Source organism: Chenopodium quinoa, unplaced genomic scaffold (assembly GCF_001683475.1).
Source record: "Chenopodium quinoa cultivar QQ74 unplaced genomic scaffold, ASM168347v1, whole genome shotgun sequence".
NCBI classification, from domain to species: Eukaryota; Viridiplantae; Streptophyta; class Magnoliopsida; order Caryophyllales; family Amaranthaceae; genus Chenopodium; species Chenopodium quinoa.
In genome coordinates this window covers 1329673-1349380 of record NW_018744718.1, presented here as the reverse complement: position 1 = coordinate 1349380, position 19708 = coordinate 1329673, and the positions used below count along the sequence as shown (strand labels likewise).

Genomic DNA, 19708 nt, shown 5'->3' with positions numbered 1-19708 from the left:
ACCACACAAAAAGGAAAAATAACAAACCTAAATAACACACAAAGACGGAAAAAGGAAACCCAAACACCACACACACCACTAAAAGAAAAAACAGGAAGAAACTTAAAAACAAGGAATACGAACGTAACCCTAACAACCTACCCTGCCGCCAATCCGAGCACCACCACCAACGCTCCGAGGTTCACCAACCCAACCCACATACCGCCGGACAATAGAGCCCGAACCGCCGAGACCCGCCCGAGAAGCCCAAACCCCACACACCCCTGAACCGCGACAACGACGATTTTGATCCTTAGTTATTTTCAATTATATATTCGTAAAAATTATGAAAAATTGATTTAAAAAAAAAGGGAAGAAGAACATTAACATTGTTATAAATTCAACAAGAATATATACATTTATGCATGTTTAATCTATTATCTAAACTTTAATTTTATCATGGTAATTTTTTTTTTTTTTTTTTTTTTTTTTTTTTTTTTTTTGAGCCCGAGTAGTACATATGAGGTTCATCATAGAATGGAGCAAATTGAATAATCTTTTTATTTTTCTCGATTGAAACAAGTACATAAAAGTAATGGAAGATCAACGTAGGCATCCTCAATACGTAAATAATATGATATCATTGCAAAATATTAAGCATATATGAAAAATAATACGAAAATAAAATCATGTTTTAACCTCATCAAATGCCTAAAATTTCAATTAAACTCAGATATCAAAATACTCTGTAACATAACGCACGTGTGTTCTCATGTGCATGTTTGAAGAAAGTGTAAATTTGTACTTTAATAAAATTGCTACACAAAGATATTTAAAGTGCCAATATCTCAAAACTATTCGTCTTTACTAATTTCCACTACTTTTTTTCTTTTTCTTTTTTTGCAAATTTAAAATTGATATTCTTTCATTGTGAACTCAAAAATCGAACCTCTTTAATGGGCATCAATCAACCGTGTTGTTAAAGAAATAAATTGAACCCATTTCAAATTATGTAAAGGACCTTCTTGATTTTTTGCGTCCTGCATGCTTTTTCATTAGAAATTTTAAAATAATCTTGTCTCTAATTGTTTTTTTTATTATTATATTTAACTGTTATAGAATGAAAAAAAAGGTAAAGATAACTTGCTGTCAGTCTGACACAACACGATATGATATAACAAGAGGGTTAAGTTGCGCATGAGTTCTATTTAAACAATCTACATAAGTCTGACATGACACAATGTTTTCTTAGCTTGTTTTAGATACAGCTTATTTGAGCGATGCTTGCTGACATGATAAGTGGACTTGCATGGCTCCATTGTGTACAATTCTATTAAGTATTAACCTCTTGGTTGATGAACATGCTTAGAGTCAAAAGGTGAATCTAAAAGCTAAGCTCTCTTGTTCAATTTATGAGCCCCTTTACCATAAAGTATGACTAATTTTGAGTTCCGGATGTTTAATAACCCAATACTTCAGTAATCTCAAAACCAAAAAAATTGAAAACAACACCTACTACTAAACAAGTAATCAAATCTGGAAAAACCGGACAGTCAGTAAACTCTGTGTAACGATGACTTTTATGTGATTTAGGTGACTAAACATATATGTCACCCGCAAACATATTGTATGCATCAAATTAAACGACACCTGTAAACACGTAATCCGTTGTACACAAGTATTAGCCGAAGTTTGATTACACTGTTGGCTCTTTTTTTTAATGAACAGTTCCCAGAAGTATTAGATTCTCACCCAACTGCAAGAGACTGCAGTCCAACACCTCAGAAAAATTAATTTTTTTTTTTTTTTTAAAAAAAAACAGCAGAGTCCTCTGAATTAGCAGAGACATTAATTAATGTGCTCTTGGAATGGTAATGCTTTTTGATTCTCTTTCCAAAAAAGATTTCCAGCTTTTGTCATTATCTTTTCATGTATACCTCTCCTTTTTACTTAGGCACAAAGTTCAGCTTGTTTACAAGTTTACACACACCTATACTATTTTTCATTGATTTATTGTATATTCATATATTCTCCCACTTTTTTTTTGATATAAATAGACCATCATACTTGGGTTTTTTTTCATCGTATTTTCCTTTCACTTTTATTACATATATTTGCTAATAGGGTGTTTTGCTAGTAATCTTTGTAGCAACTTCAATATGAGCTATTCAAATTACTCAACTGGGTCTGGTGAGTTCGTTTTTCGTGTTCAAAGTGTGTTTGATGCATATGTGTACACGTGTAGTGATAAGATTGCGTACATCTGGACCTGTTAATTAACTCCGCTATATGTGGGAGTCTTCTAAGAGGGAGGCATTGGAGTTGTGGTGTTGTTAATTGTTGTGTTGTGTGTATTGACATTGAATTTTTGAGCTCATTGCTTTGGATTGTATTGTTAGGTGCAAGGAGAACGTTCGAGTTTGGGAGGACACATGTAGTTAGGCCTCAAGGGAGGCACCTTGCTACAATTGTTTGGCTACATGGACTTGGTGATAATGGATCAAGGTCCTCATTCTCTCTTGTTTATCTCTTGTGTGTATGTTCATTTGTTGTAATGACTAGAAATGGTGTTGGAAATCACTAATTGTGTCGCGTTGTTTATCTCATGAATCATGACATTGTTCAATTACACAATATTAATCTTAGAGTTTTAATCATTGTTATTTGAGCCTAAATCCTGTTTTCCTCATTGCTCTTATTTGCATCATGAGTTAGTCTTAATTCTTGCTAAGTTTTGCTTTCTCTTGCAATCTGTTTTCCATGATTGTTGTTCGACCTTTATTCGTTCCTTTTCGTGTCTCTTTTGAGTCCTTGACAACTTTGGAATCCTTTTAATACATATTGCTTGCATAGTGGACTGCTTTACACTGATTCTCTTACATCATTGAGTGAGAGAGGTAATGAAAAACGTTTTTGGTATCGAACTTTTATTCATAATTCATGCCTATAACACACTTGCTAATAGCAGTTCCTAGTAGATCATTCCAAATTAGTCCCCCTTCATCTAGAGCTATAGCTGTATTCCTTTTTTCTTTTCTCTTTTTTCGCCTTTGGAGGTTCGAGTCTTTTTCCATGTCTTTAATTATCTTTTGATGATATTGTTAATTTATACATTTTACAATAAATCATGTTATCTATTGAAGACTTTGAAGTGCCAAGTCAAATTATGGAATTAAAAACTTTCAACTTTCTTCCTGCAATACCTTCTTATTCTTGTGGAATTGGTTTTCTTGCAGTGCTTGTCAGCTCTTGGAATCTCTTCCTCTACCAAATGTAAGCATCCTTGCTTTATACCAAAACGCGGTTTCACCTTCTGCTATTATTTCTGAGAGTCGAATGTTGTTGAGGCGTTGTACAACTCTTTGCTGATACAAATATGCATTGTGATGCAGGTTAAATTTATATGTCCAACAGCTCCAACTCGGCCTGTGGCATTACTTGGTGGATTTACATGCACAGCATGTAAGCCAGCTTTCTTTATTTCCTGAAAAATTTCATGTTATGATTTTCCTATATTACTTGATTACTTTTGTTTTTTCAGTATTTTACTTTTGTGAGGAAAGTTGATCTAAGTTCCTTCTCTGTATTTATAATAGGGTTTGATGTAACGGAGATTTCAGAGGATAGTCAAGACGATCTTGAGGGATTGGATGCCTCGGCGTCACATATTGCAAATCTATTGTCAACAGAGCCTGCTGATGGTATCAGTCTGAACTTTTGCACTGCAAGAATAAATGTAGCAAGAATATGATAAAACCTTATTACATACAATAAGTTTATAATAGCTGTGTGCCTGTGTTTTTTCATATACTAGTGTAACCCAACCAGAATACAAATACAAATGTTTGAGAGTTTCATTTTACACCTGCTGTTAAATTGACCGTCTGATGATTTCTTGCTTTTCTTAACAGTTAAACTTGGTATTGGAGGATTTAGTATGGGTGCTGCTGTTGGTCTCTACTCAGCATCCTGCTTCGCTGTAGGGAAATACGCGAATGGAAACTTTTATCCTATCAATTTGAGGGCAATAGTTGGACTTAGTGGTTGGCTTCCAGGTGCAAGGTATACTAAAGATTTCCTGAGTATGCAACTAATGTGTTTTCATTGTTCTGATTAAAAAAAAGTTTTTGTTTCTCACTTGATGTTCGTTGTTTTAGGAGTTTGAGGAACAAAATGGGAGGTTCAAATGATGCTGCAAGGAGGGCAGCGTCCTTGCCAATTTTCCTCTGTCATGGAAAATGTAAGTCCTTTTGTACATTTTCTCCTTCATAATTCAGTTCAGAGACAAGCAGTCGCGCCATTTTACTCTGTTTGATAATATAAACAATATGTTAATAACTCGGCTATACACTTAACCATAACCATTCTAAACTTGACAAGTATGATAATTCTTGTATGATGTTTCATTTTCTTTGAGGTGATAAGTGTTTAATGAACATCGATTTGCCTCATCCTTTAATCGTATTTTTGGTCAGTCATAGCAAATGATGCATAAAGCACTATTAAAATTGCTGACAGTTGCATACCATTGCTAACATCACCAATTTGCTCTTGCAGCTGATGAAGTAGTTGCATACAGATTCGGTGAGAAGTCTGCTCAAGCCTTGACTTCAGCTGGATTTCGAAATCTCACATTCAAAAACTTTGATGGGTATGTACAAGCCTCAATTTCTTCTGCAACAACTATTAATCACCTGCAGTCCATCTGTTATACCGGGTTTTGCCTTGTTTATCTTTTAAATTTTAGAGGACTAATGTTTGGTCATAATGCAGGCTTGGTCATTACACTATTCCTATGGAGATGGATGAAGTATGCAACTTCTTGGTATCGAGGTTGGGGCTCGAATGCTTCCGCTGAAGGACTCAACCATAACTTCGAAACTTTGTTCAGTACATGCTTCATAACATTCATGAGGAAGGACTTCTGAGTTCTGTTCTGACCTGTAAACAAAAAACAGTGGGATGGTTGATTGAAGAATATAGTTTGAGGGCATACAGTATAGTTTGGTTTGCAGATATTCTATGATACGTTTTCGGCTATAAGCCTGTTATCCAATAAGATTATGTAATTTTTTTTTGAAATTTTATTTGGTTTTTTACATAAGGTTTTTTTTGGGGGATTGGTTTCTAGGCTTATAGCTAATGAGATTGGTTGTTCTACACTTCTACTATATGATTATTAGAATATTTATTTACTTTATTTAAATCAAATTCTAGTGTGTTGCGGCTTCTCTTCATTTATGCATATCACAAAGTATTCTCTTTACCATAGCTACAAAGATATAAAATAATTTTATATACTCCGTCTGTCTCAAATTAATTGTAACATTTGACTTTACATGGATTATGAACACGCATATTATAGTTTCTTTTACTTAAAGTTTTGGAGCTTTTATTTGTCATGCAACAAGCTTAACAATTATAAGATGTAATTGTTTTTTAAGGAATATGAAGTATATTGGAAAAATAAAAATGAAGTTATGACTGGTATTCAAAATTTTTAATTTTGAGAATCATATGTCTCATCTTGTGTCTCACCTCTTTTTAATATTGACGTGTCAAATCTTAAAAAATACATCGTAGGAGATTAATAGGTAGAAACATGTTAAAGAATCTCTTTTGCAATTATATGATGATGAGGTTAATATGATGAGTTAGATGCTTAGATCACATAGGTGGAATTAAAAACATGGTTGAGTAAGAAAAAATTGAAGGAAGAACTTAATAGAAAGTCACAATATTGAACAAGTATCATTTCCTCAAACTACTTTCCACTTCTTTTACTTGCTACCAAGTGCAATTCTTTACCAAAAAATAAAAGCTCAAAGCGTTTTTATACCAAAATCACCATTTTTAGTTTTCTTAGAAAAAATTTCGATTAATTTTCTAAAACATCTTTGATACGAAGTATACGGTAAGAAATCAACATCTGTCATACAGAATACTTTAATCACCACTCAAAAAAATAAGATTGAACGGTCAATTGATCTACTTTATCCAATTCAATATTCAACTACGAAGTAATTATATTTCCCAAAATTGCCCTAATTCAAAAAGTCCAAATTACCCCTGTATGCAACAATGCAAGAAATGCCAATCCCCTCCAATTCAAACAAACAAACCAACTAAAACCCTCTCAAAATTTTTAGGGTTTAACAACCTCCATTGTTGTATTTCTCTTACCCCCAAATTTTGTAGGGTTTAACACAACACTCATTCTCCCTCTCATTCACTCTTTCAGCCCCTAAAACCCTAATCCACCATGAATTACAGGTTCCAGAATCTTCTAGGAGCTCCTTACAGGGGAGGAAACGTCGTCGTTTCCGGCAATAATCAGCTAATTTCATCGGTGGGTAATCGGATTTCAATCACCAACCTTATCAAATCGAATACAATAACATTGCCTTGTCAATTTTCTGCAAACATCATTCGTATCGCGGTATCGCCAGATGGGAACTTCATCTTGGCCGTTGATGAGAATAGCAGGGCTCAATTCATCAATATCCACCGTCGGATTGTTCTTCATAGAATCACTTTCAAGGGTAAAGTTTCTGCTCTTCAATTTAGCCCAAATGGGCAGTTTATTGCTGTTGCTGTTGGTAAATTGATTCAAATTTGGCGTTCACCTGGTTTTAGGAAGGATTTTTTTTGCATTTGAATTAGTTAGAACTTTTGCTGATTTTGATGATACGGTTAGTTGCTTGAATTGGAGCCCTGATTCGGGGTATTTGATTGCGGGTTCGAGGGATTTGACTGTTAGGTTGTTTTGTTTGAGGAAATTGAAGGAATTTAAGAATAATAAGCCATTTTTGTTTCTGGGTCATAGAGATGTGATTGTGGGTGTGTTTTTTGGGGTTGATAAGAAGACGGGTAAGGTTTCACGGGTTTATAGTGTTTCCCGTGATGGGGGGTTGTTTAGCTGGGGTTGCCCTGATTTTGATGGTAGTTTGGGTGGAAAAGGTGAGAAGGATGAGGAAATGGCTGACCCGCCTTCTCCCGGGACACCTGAAAAGATGGACGAGGAAGGTGGCATTGGCGGTGATGGTGTCATTGCTGTTGTTGATGTGAAGAAGAGGAAAGAGTTTGATGAGAAAGAAGGGGACTTTGGGGATGAAGGGAGTGAGTTTCTTCTGCATAAGCTGAAGTGGGAGTTGCTTAAGAAGGATTATTTTATGCAAGCGCCTGCTAAAGTGACTGCGTGTGATTATCACCAGGGGATTGATATGGTAGTTGTGGGGTACTCGAGTGGAGTTTTCGGGTTGTACCAAATGCCTGATTTTGTTTGCATACATCAGTTGTCAATATCACGAGAGAAGATCACAACTGCTGTTTTTAACGACTTGGGTAACTGGTTAACCTTTGGATGTGCAAGGCTTGGGCAGCTGCTTGTTTGGGAATGGAAGTCAGAGAGTTATATTTTGAAGCAGCAAGGCCATTATTTTGACGTAAATTGTCTTGCTTATTCACCCGATTCACAGCTCTTGGCTACTGGAGCTGATGATAACAAAATCAAGGTGAGAGACAACATTGGATATTTAGCAGTCTGTTTTTAAGTTTTGCTGCAGTGCTGCTTATTCCCTCCATTTGTTATCCAATTTTTTGAGCATCAAATCTCTAAATTGGCATATTGTTCTGAAAGGTTTTGAATTTAAATGTACATGTCTTGCATCATATATTGCAGATTTGCATTTGTGCTCTATGATGGCAGCCTTTGCTCATTTGGCAGGTTCCTATGACTAGATGCTTAAGTTTACATCTTTTTTGTAGGTTTGGAATGTTTCCTCTGGCTTTTGTTTTGTGACATTTCCTGAGCATACTAATGCAGTCACAGCCCTTCACTTTATGGCTAATAATCATAGCCTCTTAAGTGCATCTTTGGATGGAACAGTTCGTGCATGGGATCTTTTCCGGTATCGAAACTTTAGGACATTTACTACCCCTTCTTCGAAGCAGTTTGTTTCTTTGACTGCTGATCAGAGTGGTGAAGTGATATGTGCTGGAACATTAGATTCATTTGAGGTAAGCATATACTTTGTAATTTATAGGTTTTGTCCTCATGGTGGTATGTTATTATTTGTTCGAAACATGTCTAACACAATGTATTGTATTGTTTCTGCTCAGATATTTGTTTGGTCAATGAAAACAGGACGCTTGCTAGATGTTCTAAGTGGTCATGAAGGGCCTGTTCATGGATTAATGTTTTCTCCGTCAAATGTATGAATTCTTTTCATCTTTCCTCTGACTTTTTGTAGTTGCATTTGTTACTTAACTTGCCAATTTTTTATTTTTTTTTGATGGAATGAAGGACTTTACACTGTTGTGGTGACCCCATATATCACACCAATTTTCTTCTATGTCCTCACCTATAAGGCTACAAAGTCTGTAAGGCTATGTTGAACATATATGACTATAATTTGATCTTATCTGTAAAATATCCTTAAGAAGAAAAAATATCAAATGAGATGTCATTAGATTCATATAAATGTGCACATTGTTTTAGATTGGTTTTTACACTTTCCTTTTTCATTTGTCCTAAATTAATTTTTACATTTCATTTTTAGTAAATCTCACACTTTTATTTTAGTAAAACCTGGGCTGTTCTAAACATTTTAGGGGCCCTGTTTGAGACATTTGAGTATTGTAATATGTTATGATGGTATTTTAGAATATTTTCAAATAAAGAAAATTGTGTAGAGTATATTTTACTAGGGCCCGATTTCTTATTTTAGAACAGGGCTCCTAAAATGTTTAAGACGGCCCTGACTGGAAGTTTGGAATCACCCATAGTCTTTCTCTTCCTTATTGCCTCCATTAGCCACTCTCTTTCTCTCATCTCTCCCTAAACACCTACTTGCTTTGAAATCTCACATATCTTACCAACACAAACAAATTGAAGAACCCTAATTCTCTACCACCATTTGGGGGTTCTTGAAACCTATTGTGTTTGCTCAAACCCAATCAGAACATCACTCAAACTAAGTTGAAGTGGATTGTTGTATTTAGAAAATTAGGTTTTGAAGAGAATAAGGTTATAGCCTTATTGGTGGAAACTTCTGCTCAACTATGTTATTTGGACTCTTCATTTCATATCTGTGCTTGATTCTTAACATTTCGACATGAGTATGGACTCATTAATACTTCATTTTGGGCCAAAATCATTCAATTTTTCAAAAGATAGTCAAGTTGGACACTTTGACACTTACCTGTGTCAATATTAGTACCTAAGTCTGAAACATTATCTGTCAACCATTTTTCTCCCGCATCACTAGCACAGGGTTATGGTCAATACATAGAAGATCCAAGCATGAAAATACTCCTCTCAAAATGATCTAACCTTTGGCAGCTAAGTCTAAGGATGTTCTTTTTGTGTCCCAAAAAAAAGTTAAATAGTACTCCCTCCGTTTTAAAATGATATTCTCACTTTCCATTTTGTGTGTTTCAAAATGATCTTCCCATTTTCTATTTTAATGCCTCACTTATGATCTTCCCATTTTCTATTTTAATAGTCCCAATCCAAATAAATTGTCCCAATGTACTTTATTCCAAAATAATAAGTGGTCCCAACGTATTTTATTCCAAAAAACGATGGTCCCATTGTATGATGTCCAATTGTACTTTATTTCAAGATTTTTTCCTTACCTTAATTTACACACAACTAGAAGTTGGACATAAAGTACAATTGAGAAGATCATTTTGAAAAGGTGGGAATAAATCCATACTCTCAGGGAGGGTAAAAATTCCTTAAGCTTGTGTTTTTCTTAATTCAAGTTTGAATTTGGTTGAGGATAGTGTGGGTTGGAAGTTTAGAGATTTGTTGATTGGAGGATTTAGCTATAAAATGGTTAGCCATGGAAGGAGGAGGATGAGTAACTCATAGAAGCATTTCTATGTGATAAAGTATTTTGGGGCAGGGGAGGAGTTGGTGTCTGGAGTTCTTTTGAGATAATATTTGAGGCTCTGTGAGTCTTTTTCTTTCACTAAGCAGGGTAAAACCTGCTGGCTGCACTTGATGCCTTTATTAAGTTATTGGCGTTTCTTCCTTGGTTAATGTCTGTAAGCTACTAAACATATTAATGGAAGTTAAATCTTCTAAGACAAAATGTTAAATGTTTTTTTTGGCTTGACCTTTTACTTGCAGGCAATATTGGCTTCGTCTTCATGGGACAAAACTGTGCGGCTGTGGGATGTTTTTGAAGGGAAGGGTTCCGTTGAGACATTTCAACATGTCCATGATGTTCTTACTGTTGTTTACCGTCCAGATGGGAAACAACTAGCTTGTAGTACATTAGATGGCTTAATTAATTTCTGGGATCCTCTTGACGGTGCATTAATGTATACTATTGAGGGTCGTCGAGATATTGCTGGAGGTCGGTTGACGACCGATCGCAGATCCGCAGCTAACTCCACCTCAGGAAAGTACTTTACAACCTTGAGCTATTCTGCTGATGGAAGTTACATACTGGCTGGTGGCAGTAGCAAATTTATTTGTATGTATGATATCGCTGAGCAGGTTTGTCTTCTTCTGCTTCTCCCCACTTCAACTTCCCCTGCTTTTGTTTTCTTTATCTGGTGCTTGTATGTTCTACTTTTTTGTGCTGCCATTTTCTTTATAAAAAAACGTGTAAAGTTTATATGCAATCTTTTCTCAGCAAAATAATTTCCTCCTTGTAGCATGTGTGTCTTGTACCCCAACTGCATTTCTTGTAGACCTACATTAGCTCTCCTGCAGCCATGGAAAAATGCAGCAAAGAGCAAAGTAATGAAATTTTATAAGTAATAGAGGAAAGACGAGACTAAGGCAAATGAGGGGTGGGAGTGTTCTGCTGTATGGAGATTTCTCTCAGACTCTAACTTGATTTGACTATTTAGCAAATGGCAAACACTAGTGCTAAGGCCAAATTTCTCTCTGGCTGTGGTTTTAGCTTATAGATCTGTGGTCTTAAGTTCTTTTTAGGATTATTGGTCATTATGTGGAATAAGGAGGCATATCTCAACTTGCCTTTGTTGCATGGTGGTGGTTGAAATGCAACCCTAATACATAGGTTTCTACTATCAAGAAAAAATTGGATCAATATTTGTGTTTATTGGTGTTTCAATTTTTTGCTTTCAAAGTTCAAATGCTTGACTACAATTTACTCAACTTTAGGGGGGTGAAATCTTTCCTATAATGGCAATAATTTAGTTGTCATATTCCTGGATGCTGAGTCTGAAGTTCTGCGTTTTTTTCTTTTGGTATTTAGTCATGAATGTTCTACTTTCTTCCAATTGTATTCCTTGGATTAAAAAAAAATTATTGTCTATGGGTTACGTTATGCACTTCCTATATCTAGTATAACTTGTTATACTTATTCTTGGATTTCTTCTGTGGCTCAGGTATTGTTACGTAGGTTTCAAATAACTCACAACCTTTCACTTGATGGGGTCCTGGATGTCTTAAACTCTAAAAAGATGACAGAAGCTGGTCCTCTGGAATTGATTGATGATGACAATAGTGATATAGAGGAAGGCATTGACAAACAAACACGAGGAAAACTTGGTTTGGATTTGCCAGGATCTATGCCTAACCGTGGGAGGCCTGTGATTCGAACAAAGTGCCTCAGAATTGCACCTACTGGGCGCAGCTTTGTGGCGGCAACAACAGAGGGAGTTCTGGTTTATTCAGTGGACGAATCCTTTATTTTTGATCCTACTGACCTTGACATTGATGTTACTCCTGAGGTACACACTTGTATTTCTTTCATTTTCCAACATTGCGCCTTTTCTGCTTATTATGTCTTTTGCTTTCACTGAGGAATGATAATCTTTCACGTTCCCTTCCCCATTCTCGGTAGCTATATTGCATTGTTTTGGAGGACAGAAAATGTGTGGAGTGACTTTGCTATGGTTGATTAATGTGTATTTCACTCCATTTGTTTTACTTTTGTTTAGTATCTTGATATTTTTGTTATACATTTTTTCTTAGTTTTGTCTCTGATGAGAGGAAAAATTCCATTGGTGCTGTAATATCTATCCTAAGACAAATGCCTTTCTGCTCTTTTCAGGCAGTTGATGCAGCACTCAATGAAGATCAACATAGCAGAGCTCTGATCCTCAGTCTTAGATTAAATGAAGACTCACTCATGAAAAAATGTATTCTTTCTGTCAATCCTGCTGACATACCAGCTGTTGCTTCATCAATCCCTTTCAGATACTTGCAAAGATTAATAGAGGCATTGACAGAACTTTTGGAGGGCTGCCCTTATTTGGAGTTCATTCTTAGATGGTGTCAGGTTTGTATCTAAGTCTTAACTAATTGAGGTGCAAACTGTTGTCTGTGATACAATCTTTTCTGCTGTCCTGCTGGCCCTAATTTCTATATTCTGTCTTGCAGGAAATCTGCAAAGTTCACGGTCATTCTATCCAACAAAATTCCAGAAACTTGCTTCCAGCCCTGAAATCGCTACAGAAAGCCATTACTAGTTCCCATCAAGATTTGGCAGAGATGTGCTCCTCAAATGAATATTCACTAAGATATTTGTGTTCAACAACCGTGAAGAAATGATGTGGTGGTAACACCATCCAAATATTCACTATTCATGATAAATTTTTTTGTTGCAATTGTATTACTTCTGTATTTATATTTCTAGTTTAGTTCAAAATACAAAAATCCAAGTTTTCCCACAAGCTCACAATTTTGATAACAGAACAATGATTTTCATATAGTGATATGGTATCAATACAAAATTTCTGAGTCGTGACTTGATCAAATTGTTTTAGAGATTGATACAAATTTAATTCTTTCTCAAACGTTTTTGTTATTTTACTTATTTTTTGAGTTTCGGTTGAGCCAAAATGGGCTATTGATGTTTTTCATTATTGAGTTCAATTAATCTTACCACATTTCCATCAATGTGTCCCAAAATAACATATCATACTAAACATAGATACAATTTTTGAAAAATATTTTGTACTTCCTTGCAAAAAATATTTTGTTCTTCCTTTTTTTTTTTTTTTTTTTTTTTGTACTTTAAAAACATACAATTATAAATATGACGTATACCTATTCTTAGGTCGATTAGGTTAGACACAATTCATACAGTATTTCTCAGGTTAAATCAAAATTTTTTCTTTTAGTTTTCTCAAATACGAAATATGTCTATGGAATGTACTCTACATAGTATTAGCTACATGGCAAAATCGCTTCCCCCCACACTCAAAATGCCTAGGCCGGGAGGACCTCTGAGAAGTTCTGGTCTCCTTAGTCCTTACCAATCTAAATAAAAATCGCTACATGGCAGAATTACCATGAAGCCCCTGTGCTAGTGCTGGTCCCTCACTCTCTCTCCTCCATTCTAAATAAAAATCGCTACGTTGCGCCGCTGCTCCCTCACTCTCTCTCCTTCATTGCAGAGCGTACTCTGTATTCTCCATTAAATTGCCATCTGAGCTTTCCCTCCTCCATTGTAAACAGCTTCCAAGGTAAGATATTGTTTTCAATAATCAGAATATCAATTTCACAATTTAGGGTTTATCATAAATTCAATAGTATTCTCAGTTTAGGGTTCTTATACAATATATTATTGAAGAGAATTTTTTTTGCTATTCATGTTTTAAAGCGAGAAGAATTTAATTTGATAGTTGAGTCAAATTTGGTTGTGAATGTGTTGCAGAACCCTTTAAGGTAGGACGGTCCTCTGCCATGGAAGCTTCTGCTAAGAAGAGTTCTATGAAAAAATCAAGTAAAAAGAGAAGGGCACCTGAAATTGATGATGTTCAACTTTCAGAAAATATTATAGCATATGGTAATGATTTATTTACTATATTTAATTTTCTGGGTGTTTGTTTTTTCTTGTTAATTGATTGATTTGAGCTTTTGATGTAGTTACTTGTATTAAATTTGAGATATTTAGGTATTGTTATTTGATTTTTAGTTTATGTCATTTGATAATAGCTTAGTTTTTGGGGTTTGAAAGAAATGTTTGTTTGGTTGAAGGGTATTTAGGGTTGGCACTTGTGGAATTGGCTGGTGAGGATTGTAACTGATTTGTGGTGAGTTGGATGATGAAGTATTGGATGATAGTTAATTAGTTATGGAGTGACTTGGGGATGGCTGTTTAGGTGTAATTTTGAATTAGAGATCGGAGACGGGCTATTAGCTAAGTGGTAGAACACTATGATAATTGTGATTGGAAGTTCACTGAATTTGATTAGTCCGAACTCCGAAGGATTCAGGAGTGGAATTAGAGCTCTGGTAAAATGTCAGAGCAAGTTTACCCTTAATCTGTATTATGATGCTCATGTTTATAATTTTGCTCTATGCTTGCAAATTGCAATTAGTGATCATAACTGTCCTTGATACAGATAAAGGAGAAGACACAGATGGGATTCAGATCGATGATAATCAGCCTACAATGGCTGACAAACTTGCTAGTTTGGGCATTGAAAAGAACGATAACACTGAAATTCAGGAAAGCCCAGAACCTTCTCAGACACAGCCTCCCAGTGCAGACTCCATACATGTTTTGTTAAGGCAAGCATTACATGCTGATGATAGCGCACTTCTGTTAGATTGTTTGTACAATCAAGATGATAAGGTTAATTTTCCCCATTTTCTCTTTCTTCATTTTCTTTAAACTTCTGCTATAAAGTTGGACTCCTTAATTGATTTCTAACCAGAATGGTTATCATTGACAGGTTATTGCGAACTCTGTTTCACATCTAAATGCAGTTGACATTTTCAAGCTTTTGAACTCTCTACTAGCTATTATCCAGTCAAGGTAAATCAACTTTCTATGTGCAATATCTTTATTGTTTCATCTGGAGGTTAATAAAAAAAAAATGTGTGCCTAATATGCTGTAAATTAAAGAAAATGGTGAGGAAGTCCCATTAGCATAGAGTATGTTGAGGCTTGGATTACAACTCTGTTCCACTGCGAGACATGCTAGAAACCTTGTTTGGAAAACATTTATGTATCCTGGACTTGCAACGCAGATAGAGATATCTACTGATGCTTATTCCAAAGTATTTCTTAAGTTCTGAGATATGGGACTTGTTTTGAAGTGTTGAAGTGTACCTACATAAGCTGGCTTCTTAGAGTGGGATATAGAAACTTTTGATTGGATTGGAATTCTGAGAAGTATATGCTTGTGCGTTAACTATGACAAAGATTGTGATCTTTTAAAATCCTCCCTTTAACTGCACGATGTTCCTGTTCCATTCCCATTGGACCTCATATGAGTTCACTTGGATGGTTACTTTTTCCCCCAAACATGTTATCCCCATTTGATTGTTTACTCCAATTTTATTCTTATTATTTTATTATTGTCGCCTAAATTCTTGCGCACCTGAATTATATTGGTTCAGTCTGTCCTTGATTTTACTTCAGCTGAATAGTTGTTGGCTTCAACATTACACTAAGCTTTTGTAATTTTTTAATTAATTTGCTGCAATGGTCATTGAAGTCCAAGTGTACGCCAAAATTAACATATTAGATAAATGATTAGGCATGCATTAATCCACGTATCAATTAGCACTTTAGAAAGAGTAGCAAAATGCCACAATTAGGCTTAGTTTCCCTCAGCTTATTGTTGTTCAATTTTATTATCAATTTTTATCAAGTTCTTATAAAAAACTTTTCTTTGCTTAATCTAACTTATTTAAGCTGAAATTAACTTATCTTGCTGAAGTTTAATTATACTTTGAATTTGCTAACTTATTTTTGATGAAACTATTTTAACAAGTTGAAGTGAATAGAGCCTTAGTTAGGAAGTTAATATTCACCAATATACATGCTCGTCCAAAGACTTTAAAAACTAAAGCCATGAATGTTTTCTCCATTATTATGAAAACCTGATTGAAATTGTTTGTCCATGCTTTCAATACTAAAGTCAGAAATGTTTTCTCCATTCTAATGAAAGCCAAAGTGAAATATTTTATTATGTATTCACAGTCCAAACTTAATTATCCTTATTTTTAGGAATAATTTGGTAGAAAACTGAATTGATTTTATATTAGGGACATTATGTAGCTTTTATACCAGACAAATTCAGCTTATGTTTGTTCCAACAGCTCAGTTCAATAACTTCAATTCTAGTGGAAAAGTACATTCTGTAATCTGACTGTTTTGCTAGCAGAACAGTATTATAGATCTATAGATGGTGATGTCATGATGCAAATATGCTTTGTAAAGAGCTATGGTGGATATTTTCTTGTTGCAAGTAGCTTCAAGCTATGGTCACTGTATAAGATGGTGGCCTATCAGTTCATTGCTGAACATTTTTGAATGCATTGCAATTCAACATGGCTGGAAGCCTGGAAATTTTTATCATGGTGTTGGCTAGAGTAGGATCAAGTCTAAAATGTTATTTATCTGTGATGACAGGGGTGCTGTTTTGGTATGCGCTCTTCCTTGGCTAAGGAGTTTACTTCTCCAGCATTCTAGCAGGATAATGTCCCAAGAGTCTTCATTAGCTGCTCTTAATTCGTTATACCAGGTAAAGGTTTCTATCTTACATTTCACATAAATTGAAGTCGAATTTATTGGCTATCTATACCTACTTCATGTATGTTACATTAAAATTATATTATGTGTAATTCACTTTGTTATGTAACATAAGAAAGTACAATGTATTCTCATAATCTCATGTAAAGTTGAAGCATACTATTGTATCCAGAATAAGAAGCGATTTAATAGAAAATAGTTGAAGTCATTTGTATTTGCTCAGGGCAGTTAGGGGTGTCAGTGTATGCTTCTTTGTCCATTTTTTGTAGTTTGAAGTGAAAAGCTGTTTTGGTTTTGGGTTGCTGACCTTGTTCTTGGTTCTTGACAGCTCATAGAATCTAGAGTTGCAAATTTTAATCACTCACTTCAATTGGCTAGCAGTTTGGACCTCCTATATGCTGGGGTAAGTTTTTTCTCGGCCAATGAGTTGTTAATAGAATGTATATATAGGTATACAAGCTCATTATTTTTTCCTTATCGTATTAGGTTGCCGATGAAGGAGTTGACGAGTATGACTCTGGTCCTCCTGTCATTTACGAGGACAAGGATGAAAGCGAAGAAGAAGAATCTGAAGAAGATGCAATGGACACAGATGAAGAGAGTAAAGAACCGGAAGATTTTAGTGGTATAAGCGATGCTGATCTAAGTGAAGGCTTTAGTGACTAAATTACATGACCTTATGTTGCTATTTATAATCCCTTTTTGAGCCCTCAGGGTGGAGGAAAATTTTGTAGTAATTGTGGTGAAATAGGGTATATCTTAAAACTTTTTGCTGGAAATTAATTACCTTTCATAATCATTTATCATATATCTTTATGTATTAAATTCAGTTATCTTCGGTAGAAATTGTGGGAAATGATTTTGGCACACCCTTACATGAGAGTACAATTATGTTAGAGGTATGAGATATCGGAAAATAGATGTATGCATATATTTTCCGATATCTCATATCTCTATTAAATTATCTATGCTATTCTCGTATAAGGGTGTGCCAAAATCAATTAGGGTTTGTTCCATTATGCATAATTTTAGTTTAGCTCAGCTCTAATGAGTTCAGTTTAGTTCCTAATTTTCTTCTCTCATAAACCATTCAATTCAGCTTAGTTCAACTCAACTCAATTACAATAAGCTCAGCTCAGTAAACCAAAATAAGCCCTTAGTGGTGTGCCAAAATCACTTTCCACAAATTGTGCGCACACTATCAATCTATCATAAGGTAGAAATTGTGCTATCAATCTATCATAGATTCATAGGCCATAGACTAGTATCAGTGGTATGTTGTGCAATTTACAAATGGTCTTGTGAATTGTAACTGATGTGTCATGCTATATCAAATCAAAGTCAAAGTGCATTCAACAAATCTTATTGAAATTTAGTACTCGTACTATAGAAGTAATTTTTGACATACTTAAAATAGATCTACAGATTGAGGGTGTGATTTGATGATATCTTAACAAAATGGACAAAAATTATATAAATGTACATAGTAATGCAAATAAGAGTCAGAAATAGAAGAACACCAAATGAAACTTGGATCACAAGATATTGGAAAATATAAGTGCATCAAATGGTGTGAACAGTTAGTGTATTTAACGTGGTTGTTTCATTGAAAATGAGTTAAAGTCAAATACTTTCTCTAAACTAAGGTAATGTAGTCCCTTAACCATCAAGGAGTACTATTTTCGACCAAATAGTTTAAAAATCATATCTAGTCATCAATAGTGTTTTTTTGGTGTTACACACGGTTCACCCTTTGGGCTAATTCAGATTTGGGGATCAGTTCTGAATGGTTAGGTTTCAGTCGGGGTCCGGTTATAGCCCTGTGCAAAGAGACCAACAGCACAGGGCCCCCAAACTCAAAGGGCCCAATTTTCCGTAGCAGCCCAATCCCTTAAAAAATAATAATAAAACGATCCTCTTTATTTCCATATTACTTTGTCTGTAGCATACGATATTACGGTGTAGGTCTGTAGGATGCTCCTCTTGTGTTGTAGACCCACTTCTTGCGTAAAGTAAAATCTAGTAAAGTAATTATTTTATCCTATTCATACTTTCCAATTTCCATATGTTCTTCAGTAATGCCTAGGAAGTAGGAACTTCAAGAGTTTTCGGTTTTTCTTTGTTTTCATATTTCATTTACTACGAGTAACTTTCTTCTTCTTTATTTTTTTTTCTTTTTATGGGACATTTCCTAACTCTCTTGTTTCACCCAATTATAATTATCTATTTATCTTACCAATTTACCATCCTCTTACCTCTTTTAATTTTCAGCTAATATAGGGGAGTGCTAAACGCAACCTGACTTTACTTAGCGCAGCCTCTATTCCACTCATTTATTAGATGTAGGGAGAAAATAATCATTTTATTTTTTTTCCTCTCAAGTAATCTCTAATAACAAGAGTGCATTAATTTAACTTAAAATACATTGAATTTGCAATGGGTAATGATTTTTACATTAGCCTCTTCGAATTTGATAAGAATCATACGAATCTATTATGTGTAGAATCAATAAAACCACTTTTCATCCTTAAAAAAAAAAAAAAAAAAAAAAAAAAAAACCACTTTTTAATATTTCGTTCAAATTGTATGAAATGATTGAGCCTATTTCGTGTGTCACCCAACTTCATCCGATTCGTGTTCATATTCATTAGATCTCGGAATATTGTTCGCTAATTGATTATGTGAGTAATTCGAATAAACAAAGGTATAAATTTCTGAAAATTAGGTGTGGAAGAAGGTGGAATGGAAAGCAAGCAAAAATGTCGTGAAGATGATTTTAGCTTAGAAGGGTATTTATGGTATTTAGGAGGGGTGTATAGTAGTAACTAGAGGTTGCGTTTAGCAATCATGATCATATATTGTGACGTGTCAATAATATTCATTGTAAATAATATTTTCACAATCCTTCAATAATCTTTAATATAATATGGAGTAGCACTTTCAAGATTTCATACTTAACAATTACATCTCCTGATTTCCAGCTATCATCAAATTCACCTCTTATAAATTTTTAATCAAGTTAATTGTTTTAATTAACGTCTAACTACTCAAAATGATTTAAAGTTAGACATTGTATAATTTTCAGTATATATTCTCAATTATTGTTGGTGAAATTTTGAATTTCAATTTAAATATATATTGTAGTAGGGGCCAAATTTATTTATTTATCTATTTCATTTTTTTTTGTTGAGGGCCCTTTTTAGTGATTAGAACAGGGCCCCGCAATGGAATGGGACGGCCCTGTTCCA

At 34.7% G+C, this 19708-nt stretch overlaps 3 protein-coding genes across 3 annotated transcripts; all 3 read left to right on the top strand.

The window, feature by feature from the left end:
• The first annotated feature begins 2037 nt into the window (after positions 1–2037).
• LOC110703281 (acyl-protein thioesterase 2-like) lies at positions 2038–5198 on the top strand. Its single transcript, XM_021881060.1, has 9 exons — positions 2038–2169; positions 2379–2484; positions 3216–3252; positions 3372–3441; positions 3576–3680; positions 3891–4041; positions 4137–4219; positions 4537–4630; positions 4753–5198. The coding sequence occupies exons 1-9, from the start codon at positions 2139–2141 to the stop codon at positions 4835–4837; spliced, it is 762 nt and encodes a 253-aa protein (XP_021736752.1). The 5' UTR covers positions 2038–2138; the 3' UTR covers positions 4838–5198.
• A 677-nt stretch (positions 5199–5875) lies between these two features.
• Positions 5876–12726, top strand: LOC110703280 (periodic tryptophan protein 2-like). Its single transcript, XM_021881059.1, is given in 8 exon segments — positions 5876–6616; positions 6618–7493; positions 7747–7998; positions 8101–8193; positions 10118–10489; positions 11353–11697; positions 12021–12248; positions 12350–12726. Coding segments are annotated over 8 exon segments (2712 nt in total). The 5' UTR covers positions 5876–6241; the 3' UTR covers positions 12521–12726.
• A 480-nt stretch (positions 12727–13206) lies between these two features.
• Positions 13207–17289, top strand: LOC110703278 (WD repeat-containing protein 43-like). The gene is made up of 7 exons (XM_021881058.1): positions 13207–13437; positions 13629–13760; positions 14320–14552; positions 14653–14735; positions 16341–16452; positions 16789–16863; positions 16947–17289. The coding sequence occupies exons 2-7, from the start codon at positions 13658–13660 to the stop codon at positions 17124–17126; spliced, it is 786 nt and encodes a 261-aa protein (XP_021736750.1). The 5' UTR covers positions 13207–13437; positions 13629–13657; the 3' UTR covers positions 17127–17289.
• The last annotated feature ends 2419 nt before the right edge of the window (positions 17290–19708 follow it).

Excerpts from the sequence above, each read along its gene's own strand:
- LOC110703281 (XM_021881060.1), top strand. The coding sequence starts at position 2,139 with ATGAGCTATTCAAATTACTCAACTGGGTCTG. Across the intron at positions 2,485-3,215 it reads CTTGGTGATAATGGATCAAG|TGCTTGTCAGCTCTTGGAAT; the intron begins GTCCTCATTCTC and ends GTTTTCTTGCAG. Across the intron at positions 4,220-4,536 it reads TTTCCTCTGTCATGGAAAAT|CTGATGAAGTAGTTGCATAC; the intron begins GTAAGTCCTTTT and ends TTGCTCTTGCAG.
- LOC110703278 (XM_021881058.1), top strand. The coding sequence starts at position 13,658 with ATGGAAGCTTCTGCTAAGAAGAGTTCTATGAAAAAATCAAGTAAAAAG. Across the intron at positions 14,553-14,652 it reads TGTACAATCAAGATGATAAG|GTTATTGCGAACTCTGTTTC; the intron begins GTTAATTTTCCC and ends TATCATTGACAG. Across the intron at positions 16,864-16,946 it reads TGGACCTCCTATATGCTGGG|GTTGCCGATGAAGGAGTTGA; the intron begins GTAAGTTTTTTC and ends TTATCGTATTAG.